The sequence below is a fragment of the Carcharhinus amblyrhynchos genome, chromosome 12, assembly GCF_965287045.1.
Source record: "Carcharhinus amblyrhynchos chromosome 12, sCarAmb.v2.hapA, whole genome shotgun sequence".
Taxonomy (NCBI): domain Eukaryota; kingdom Metazoa; phylum Chordata; class Chondrichthyes; order Carcharhiniformes; family Carcharhinidae; genus Carcharhinus; species Carcharhinus amblyrhynchos.
Genome location: NC_137335.1, coordinates 81,072,352 through 81,082,708, shown reverse-complemented (window position 1 = coordinate 81,082,708; position 10,357 = coordinate 81,072,352). Strand labels below are relative to the sequence as shown.

General features: G+C 45.4%; 1 protein-coding gene across 1 annotated transcript in view; it reads left to right on the top strand.

Annotated features, from left to right (window-relative positions):
- The first annotated feature begins 8,461 nt into the window (after window positions 1–8,461).
- krtcap3 (keratinocyte associated protein 3) overlaps window positions 8,462–10,357 on the top strand; it is a 31,107-nt gene continuing 29,211 nt past the window's right edge. The window contains exon 1 of the mRNA XM_080200826.1: window positions 8,462–8,527. Coding sequence (XP_080056952.1) covers window positions 8,515–8,527 — 13 coding nt within the window. The 5' untranslated portion in view covers window positions 8,462–8,514. The remainder of the gene's footprint in view (window positions 8,528–10,357) is intronic.

The window sequence follows — 10,357 nt, the reverse complement described above, 5'->3', positions numbered from 1 at the left end:
CTCTTTCTGTATGTGATTTGTGGAAAGTGTGAGAATGACAGAGAAAAGATTTCTCTTATGTGAGATTGCAGGGAATCCACCCAGTTTTTTTAACAAAGGAAGAGCTTTGGACTAGGTTTTTGCATTATGTCATAACCACAGGCTCCAAAGGTACAATTTAATAGCCTTTCACTCCAATGTGTTGCAGTTTATATTTCATAATATATTCCATAATTAAAATTTATTTATTATTATTATCACAAACAGGCTTATATTAACACAGCAATGAATTTACTGGAAAATCCCCTAGTCGCCCCACTCCAGTGTCTGTTCAGGTACACTGAAGGAGAATTTAGCATGGTTAATGCACCTAACCAGCACCTCTTTCAGACTGTGGGAGGAAACCGGAGCACCCAGAGGAAACCCATGCAGATTCGGGGAGAACATACAGATTCTGCACAGACAATGACCCATGCCAGGAATCGAACCCAGGTCACTGGCGCTGTGTGGCAATGGTATTAACCACTGTGCCACCGTGTCACCCATCTATCATTGTTATATATAAATACTATTGTTTCTACTCCTGAAGTTGGAGGTTTAGAATCTGGTTGTCAGGTCCACTGCTCTTTTACCCAAGTAACTGTACTTGATGATGTAAATTATCATTCACACATGGAGGTCCATCACAGCCAAAGGTAATCTTCAACCTCCACTTTTTGTCCACACATTTTCACCTCCAGCTGGGATCATTGGACAGTGAAAAGTTAATTTCTGTAACCTACACCTGACCCACCTGCCAACCACTGAGGCTAACTATCAGAACTATACAATAAAAAGCTGAACAAATCCAACCTCATTATCTGCTGTGGATTATCAGCACTGTGTTGGAAAGAGTTGCCAACAGTACACTCAAGCAGCACAGGGACAGGCCCTTCAGCCTTCAAGCCTGCGCCAATCATGATGCCTCCCTAAACTAAAACCGTATGTATTTACTGAGTCCATGTCCTTCCATTCCCATCCTATTAATATATTCATTTAGATTCCCCTTAAATGCCGCTATTGTACCTGCTCCCACCATCTCCCCAGATATTCACCACCTACTGTGTAAAAAAACTTACCTTGCACATCTCCTAACTTTTTCCTCACATTCCTTAAACCTATTTCCCCGAGTACTTGGCTTTTCTACCTGAAAGAAAGAGCATCTGACTATCCACTCTATCCATGCCACTGATAATCTTGTAAACCTCTGTCAGATCACCCCTCAACCTCCGTCATTCCAGCAAGAACAAACCGAGTTTATCCAACCACTCCTCATAGCAAATACCCTCCAGACCAGGCAACAGCCTGGCAACAATCTGCTCAGTTTGGGTTCCACCAGGGCCACTCTGTTACGTCTTTTACAGCCATGGACAAAGGAACTGAACTCCAGAGTTGAGGTGAGAGTGACTGCTCTCAACATCAAGTCAGCATCTATCTGCAAGCAGCACTAAGGAGATCAATGGGAGTCAGGGCGGGGGAAACTCTCCACTCGTTAGACTCAAACTTAGGACAAAGGAAGATGGCGAGGGCTTCTGTCGGTCAATTTGCTCAGTCCCAGAACATCACTGCAGGAGCTCATCAGGGTGGTGTCCTAGGCTCAACCATCTTCAGCTGTTTCGTCAATGACCTTCCTCCCAAAACAAGGTCAGAAGTGGGTACAATTGCACAAGGTTTAGCACCATTCACAACTCCTCAGATAGTCTGTATCTATATGCGGCAAAATGTGGACAATATTTAAGCTTAGGCTGATGGCAAGTAACATAATGTTGCAAAAGTGCCAAACAATAATCCCCATCTCCAACAAGAGAGATGTCTACTTCCCCTTGGCATTCAATGGCACTGTCATCACTGAGTCCCCCACCATCAACATCCTGAGCATTACCATTGACCAGAAACTGAATGAGATCAGCCATATAAACACAGTGTCAACGAACAGATCAGAAGCTGGGAATTCTGTCAAGAATACTGCACCCTGACTCCCAAAACCCTGTCCACCATCTACAAGGCACGAGCCCGGAGTGCGATGGAATATCACTTGCCTGAATGAGTGCAGCTCCAACAACCCTCAAGAAGCTCAACACTATCCAGGTCAAAGCAACATGCTTGATTGGCACCCCATTCATCACCAAAGCACGGTAAAGACAGTATGTAGCTCCAAAAGATGTACTGCAGTAACTTACTGAGGCTTCTTACACCTTCCAAATCTGCGACCTCTACTACCTGGAAGGACAAGGACAGCTGATGCTTGGGAATGCCAACATCTACCTGTCTCCCTCCAAGTCACACACACGCTAATTTGGAACTGTATCACTATTCCTTCACTGTTGCTGGGTCAAAGTCCTGAAGTTCCTTTCCTACCAGCACTGTGGGTGCACCTATACCACCAGGTTTTAGTCCAACCGATTTATTTGATAGTAAACTGACTAGCTTTCGAGGGGTTTCCCTCTTCTTCAGGTGAATGGAGAGTTCTGGCCTCAGACAGAGCATATAAAGCACAGACAGTTTACAGATTATTGATTAGAATGCGAATCTTTACACCTAACCTGCTGTTCAAGTCCTAAAGTGGCTGACAATGTGTGTGGAAGGAGCACTGACCACAGGTTAAAGAGATGTGTATTGTCTCCAGACAGGACAGTAAGTGAGGTTTTGCAAACCCAGGCAAGTCACAAGGGTTACAGATAGTGCGACATGAACCCAAGATCCCTGTTGAGACCGTCCTCATGTGTGCGGAACTTGGCTATCAGTCTCTGCTCAGCGACTCTGCGCTGTCGTGTGTTGTGAAGGCCGCCTTGGAGAATGCTTACCCGAAGGTCAGAGGCTGAATGCCCGTGACCACTGAAGTGTTCGCCAACAGGAAGGGAACAGTCTTGCCTGGTGATTGTCGAGTGATGTTCATTCATCCGTTGTCGTAGCGTTCTCCAAGGCGTGACTTGCCTGGGTTTGTAAAATCTCACTTACTGTACTGCCTGGAGACAATACACATCTCTTTAACCTGTGGTCAGTGCTCCTTCCACACACATTGTCAGCCACTTTAGGACTTGAACAGCAGGTTAGGTGTAAGGATTCGCATTCTAATCAGTAATCTGTAAACTGTCTGTGCTTTATATGCTCTGCCTGAGGCCAGAACTCTCCATTCACCTGAAGAAGAGGGAAACCCCTCGAAAGCTAGTCAGTTTACTATCAAATAAATTGGTTGAACTAAAACCTGGTGTTGTCAGACTTTTTACTGTGTTTACCCCAGTCCAACGCCGGCACATCCACATCATGGCACCTATACCACGCAGACTGTTCAAGAAGGCAGCTCACCACCAAAGGAAATTAGGGATGGGCAATAAATGCTAGCCTAACCATCCATATCCACATTCCGTGAACAAATAAGAAAAATCCTAGTGGAGACACAAGGAAGTGGTATTCTTCCTTAATCTTGTGTGGCTGAGGACCACAAGGTTTTGTTCTTATTTCTGGGGTAGCATAACATGGTATTAATTCTCCAGAAGGGTTGAGCAAGCATTGGTGCGCTTAAACTAAAAAAGTGAGTTTTATTTTATTAATTCGTGGGACATGGGCATCGCTGGCTGGCCAGCATTTATTGTCCATCCCTAGTTGCCCTTAAGATGGTGCTGGTAAGGTGCCTTCTTGAATCGCTGCAGTCCACGTGCTATAGGTTGACCCACAGGACTTTAACCCAACAACTGCGAAGGAACAGCTGATATATTTCCAAGTCAGACTTGGAGGGGAACTTGCAGGTAGTGGTGTTCCCATGTATCTGTTGCCCTTGTCCTTCTAAATGGGAGTGGTTGTGGATTTGGAAGGTGTTGTCTAAGGATCTTTGGTGAATTGCTGCAGCGCATCTTGTAGATAGTACACACTGCTGCTACTGAATGACGGTGGTGGAGGGATTGAATGTTTGTAGATGTGGTGCCAATCGAGTGGGTTGCTTTGTCCTGGATGGTGTTAAGCTTCTTGAATGTTGTTGGAGCTGCATAATTTCTATTATGTTGTCATTATTTTACAAAATAAAACAATTATTTTATTCTTTTTAACGAAATGTCATAACTAAGTTCAGATATGTTAGTAGAAATAACAGAACCCCATGCCAAAATGAGAATGCATCTGATATTTGACTTTGGATGCTATATCAGCATCTCAGAAGTTGCATGGTCACAAGTTAGTTGAAAAAAATTCAATCAACATTGTTATTTTTCATGCATTTCTTTTATTCAACAAAATAAGTTTAAAATAATTGAAAAACATTTGTTGCTGGGAGGAGGCACACTGCCGGGGTGGGGCAGGGAGGAGGTGAATCATCACACACGGAGGAAATTATATCACTGCTCTTTCTAACAATGAATCCCATAGAATCATAGAAATCAGAGAGGTAAACAGCAAAGAAACAGGCCCTTCGGCCCAACTCGGATTGAATATAAAAGTAGGGAGGTCTTGCTGCGGCTGTATAGGGCATTGGTGAGGCCGCAGCTGGAGTACTGTGTGCAGTTTTGGGCACCGCACCTGCGCAAGGATATTTTGGCCCTGGAGGGAGTGCAGAGGAGGTTTACTAGGCTGATACCGGAGTTGAGGGGGTTGAGCTATGAGGAGAGGCTGAATAAACTAGGCTTGGACTCGCTAGAGTTTAGAAGAATGAGGGGAGATCTCATTGAGACGTATAAGATGATGAATGGGATGGATAGGATAGAGGTGGAGAGACTCTTCCCGCTCAAAAAAGACAGTAGGACTAGGGGGCACAGCCTCAAGATAAAGGGGAGGCGGTTTAGAACGGAGTTGAGGAGGAACTTCTTCACTCAAAGGGTGGTGAATCTCTGGAATTCTCTGCCCGTTGAAGTGGTGGAGGCTGCCTCGCTAAATATTTTTAAGAAGCGGGTTGATGGGTTTTTGATAAGAGAGGGGATTAAGGGTTATGGGGAGAGGGCGGGAAAGTGGAACTGAGCCACAACAGATCAGCCATGATCTTATTGAATGGCGGGGCAGGCTCGAAGGGCTGGATGGCCTACTCCTGCTCCTATTTCTTATGTTCTTATGTTCTTATGCCAACCAGGTTTCCTAAACTGAACTAGTACCATTTACCTGTGTTTATTCCATATCCCTCTTTCCCTTTTCCATTCATGTATCAGTCCAAATGTCTTAAATGTTGTGTCTTTAAACAGCTACATGGGTAAGATTGGTGGCACGGTAGCACAATGGTTAGCACTGCTGCTTCACAGCTCCAGGGACCTGAGTTTGATTCCCGGCTTGGGTCACTGTCTGTGTGGAGTTTGCACATTCTCCTTGTGTCTGTGTGGGTTTTCTCCGGGTGCTCTGGTTTCCTCCCACAGTCCAAAGATGTGCGGGTTAGGTTAATTGGCCATGCTAAAAAATTGCCCTCAGTGTCCTGAGATGCGTAGGTTAGAGGGATTAGTGGGTAAATATGTAGGAATATCGGGGTAGGGCCTGGGTGGGATATGGTCAGTGCAGACTCAATGGACCAAATGGCCTCTTTCTGTACTGTAAGGTTTCTATGATTTCTATGGGTATAGAGGGATATGGGCCCAATGTCAGCAACTGGGACCAGCTTAGGGGTTTATGAAAAAGGGCAGTGTGGACAAAGGGTCTGTTTCCATGTGGTAAACCTCTATGATTCAATGAAATGTTGTAATTGTACCCACCTCTACTACCTCCTCTGGCAGCTCATTCCATACACACCACTCTCTGTGTAAAAAAAGCTGCCTCTCAAATCCATTTTAAATTTTTCCCCTCTCACCTTTAACATCTGCCCTCTAGTTTTGGACTCCCCTACCTTGGGGAAATGACCGTGGCTATTCACCTTATTTATGATTTTATAAACCTCCATAAGATCACCCCTCATCCTCCTATGCTCCAGGGAAAAAAGTCCCAGCCTATCGAGCCTCTCCTTATAATTCCAACTTTCCAGTCCCGGTAACATCCTTGTAAATCTTATTTGCACCCTTTCCAGTTTAATAACATCTTTCATTTAACACTGTCACCTTCACAGTCCACAATATTTCTAAAATTATTGAAAGGGAGATCATAGTCTGTGTCTCAGCCACTCCTTCCAGCTGTTTCCTTGTTAACTATTACTTTGGTTGACATAGTTAAAAAGATTTTTACTATCTCGACTTGTCTACCATATCTCCGTCACTTGGGCCATTGAGAGGGAAATTGTAATTGTACAGATTAACTGTCCCATTAGGGCTTGGCCAAACAGCACCTGGTGGATCCTAAACTACCAACTTGGGCACCTCTTTAACCCTGAGTCAGGTTTGTCAACTGCCTCTTATCAACTTTAACCCCTGGGCCTATGCCAATTCTCCTCCTGTGTTGGGCAAGGGGGTGTTTTAAGATGTTTAAAATATGGCGTGGAATGGATCTTCTCCAGAAACGTGGGGCTGAATCATTACCAGCCCTTTGGGGACAGGCTGGTGTTGGGGGTGGGTGAAGGTTACTAAAATGGTACAGGAAGGTGCTGGGTGGAGTTTCTAACATCTTCCTGCCCCTGTGCCATTTGACCAGCACTGGGAAAGATGGCAGATGAAGTCCGTGATCAGACTCCAATTAACACAAGAATAGGAGCAGGAGGAGGCCATTCAGCCCCTCAAACCTTTCAATAAGATCATGGCTGATCTGACTGTGGCCATAACTCCACCTTCTTCCCTGCCTCCTTAACCCTCAGCTCCGAGTGCCACTTTCTCTTCTGTGGACATTTTGACAGAAGATGGAGACCAGACGGTGCGAGAGGCGATTGCCCAGTGAAATCTGCCACCTCCCAGTACACCCTGGGATGGGGAGCCTCCTTTTGAGGCAGTTTTGGAAGGGCATCTGGCAGCAATGGCTGTCTCTAGGGCAACTTCACTGAGGGAGTCCAGCAAAGGTTCACCAGATTGATTCCAGGAATGGCAGGACTGACAGATGAAGAGAGACTGGATCACCTGGGCTTGTACTCACTGGAATTCAGAAGAATGAGAGGGGATCTCATAGAAATATATAAAATCCTGATGGGAGTGGACAAGCTAGATGTGGGAAAAATGTTGCCAATGTTAGGGAAGTCCAGAACTAGGGATCACAGTCTAAGAATAAGGGGTAAGCCATTCAGGACTGAGATGAGGAAAATCTTTTTACTTAGAGAGTTGTGAACCTGTGGAATTCTCTGCCACAGACAGCTGTTGGGTCAGTTCATTAGATATGTTCATGAGGGAGCTGGACGTGGCCCTTGTGGCTAAAGCGATCAAGGGGTATGGAGAGACAGCGGGTTTGGGATATTGAAAGTACATGATCAACCATGATCAAATTGAATAGTGGTGTAAGCTCGAAGGGCCAAATGGCCTACTCTACACCTATTTTCTATGTTTATAACTCACTTGTCTAGCCACTAAGATTGCAACCACCACCCCTCTGCTTACCAGAACCTTCCTGCTCAGCCCTGACAACCTTCCTGGCCCAATTTATGCCTTTTTGAGGGAATCTGGTCATTAATACATCCTTATCCTCCAGATGCAGCTCCAGCAATGGCCACTGCAAGCAGTGGCGCTGTTGAGTTGCTGACCTTCCAATTGGGTTGAGCTTCATCAGGTGAGTGAGTCGAAATAAAATGTGTAGGTTAGGCGGATTAGCTGTGTTAAGTGTGCTGGGTTATGGGGTTAAGGGTTGGGCCTGAGTAAGATTCTCTGTTGGAGAGCTGGTGAAGACTCAATGGGCCGAATGGCCTCCTTCTGCTCTGTAGAGACTCTAGGATGGGGAGAAGGGCAAAAAGGAAGATCTGTGAGAGGGAGGCAGCTCTGACAAAGAGTTATCCAGACTCGAAAGGTTGGCTCTATTCTCTCTGCACAGATGCTGTCAGACCTGCTGAGCTTCTCCAGCAGTTTCTGTTTTTGGGACAGATTAAGACCGGAATTTTCCGGCTGTTCACACCACCGGAACAGTGAACATCCCCGCCTGTGGTTATCCCACCAGCATGGGGTGATGTCAATGGGAATTTCCATTGACAGCGGCGGGACTGGAGAACCCTGCCAACTAGCAAACAACACGCCACCTCCCGCTGGCGGGAAACACACGGCTGGAAAGCCAAAGAACCTCGCCCTACATGTTTTGGTAGATTCAACATATTTGCAAGGACAGTCAGAAGAAAGACTGTGGATGCTGGAAATCTGAAATAAAAAATAAACTGCTGGAGATATTCAGAGAAACCTTTCCCTCTCCACAGACCTGCTGAGAATTTCCAGCACAGTCGGATTTTTGTCTTCAATTAACATCTGCAGCTCCGAATGTGTCAATCTGCTTCTGCCTCATTAACAGGGATAACAACACAGGAAGGGAGTGGTGTATTCCCTCTGCCAGGAAGCTGGATTTACGGAAGTGGCTTCAGGTTCTTTCTGCTTCAGGTGCTTCCGGGGCTGAGGGTGTAGCTTACCTGGCCCAGGTGAGGAGCAGCGAGCCGGGCTCCGGGCTCCGGGCTGTTTGCAAGCCGGGGTCCCGGCTACAGGCAACATGTGTGGCTTCGGTAAGTGCCTCTTCAGCTCTCCATGTTCAAGGGGAGGGGTAACATCCAGCAGCGAATGGAGTAGCAATTCAGTAAAAACCAACAGGAGACAAATCCAGTAAGAACTCCCTCCCCTAAGATCTTGTTAACCAATTTTTATACCAAGAGTTAAATTACAAATTCCATTCTTGTGGCATTCGCTTTTTAAACAAAAAAACTCATAGGATTTACGAGGAAGCCTGTTTTAAAACATTGCAATAAACCTAAGATGTTTTTGTCTGAAATACACCGCTTGAAAGATTCAATAATCTCTCTTACGAAAGGGAAATGGCAACATTTGTAAGGCTGTGTAGAAAGCACAAAGGAGCTTGGCTGCTAGTTGGAAAATATTTCAGAGACCCAACACAGGCTGGATTGAAGATTCTGTGAGAATAGGTAACCTATTAACATACAAAGTTGCTTGATCAGGTTGGGTAGGAAATCAAAGGGAATTTTCATAGAATCCCTACAGTGCAGAAGGAGACCATTTGGCCCATTGAGTCTGTACTGACCACAATCCCACCCAAGCCCTATCCCCAGACCCCTCTGCATTTACCCTAGCTCATCCCCCTGACACTAAGGGGCAGTTTATCATGGCCAGTTGACCCAACCTGCATATCTTTGGACTGTGGGAGGAAACCGGAGCAGCCGGAGGAAACCCATGCAGTTCTGACAAATACAAGCGGCTCTAAACATTGGATGTTCTGGAGGAGGATAGAAAGGTGGTCATTAACTCCTCACTCACCTGACGAAGGAACAGCGTTCTGAAAGCTAGTGGCGTTTACTACCAAATAACCTATTGGACTTTAACCTGGAGTTGTGAGACTTATTACAGAGTATAGAAAGTGCAAGAGTGGGCCGGAACTTAAAAAATAAATTAAATAATAAGAAAGGACCTGAACAAAAAAATCACTGGGCAAAATAAAGGAGAATGTAAAGATGTTTTCTGAGTATGTTAAGGGCAAGAGATAACTAGGAAAAGAGTTATGGACCAAAGCGGCAGTGTGTGTGGAGTCAGAAGATGTAGGTGAGGTATTTTGCATCTGTGTCCATAGATGGGGAAAGACAATGTAGCCATAGGCAGCAGGAAGATATAATTGAACAGGTTAGCATTGAGAGGGAGGATGTGTTAACACTGGGTTTAAAAATCCCCAGGCCCAGATGAGATGTATCCAAGGCTGCTGTGTGAGGCAACGGAGATTGTAGGGCTTCTGACGCTAATCCTCAAATCCTGTCTGGCTGCAGGAGAGGTGACAGAGGACTGGAGGACAACTAGCGTGGTACCATTATTCAAGAAAGAAAATAGGGAAAGACAAGGTGATTACAGGCCAGTGAGTCTAACACCAGTGGTAGGGAAAGTATTGGAAAAGCTTCTGAGGGACAGAATTATTCTCCACTTGTAGAGGCAAGGATTAATCAAGGACAGTCAGCATGGCTTTGTCAGGGTGAGATCATGTCCAACAAATTTAATTGAGTTTTTTGAGGATGTATCTAGGTGTGTAGATGAGGACAATGCAGTTGATGTAGTCTACATGGACTTCTGTAAGGCTTTTGACAAGATCCTGCCTGGGAGACTGATCAAGAAGATAGAGCCCATGGAATCCAGGGCAATTTGACAGAATGGATCCAAGATTGCTTTAGTGGCAGGAAGCAGAGGGTGATGGTGGAAGGTTCTTTTTGTGACTGGAAGCCTGTATCCAGTGGTGTACTGCAGAGATCGGTGCTGGGTCTCTTGCCGTTTGTAGTGTACATTAATGATCTAGACAGGGATGCTTTGATTTTATTATTATGCATTAAGATACAGTGAAAAGT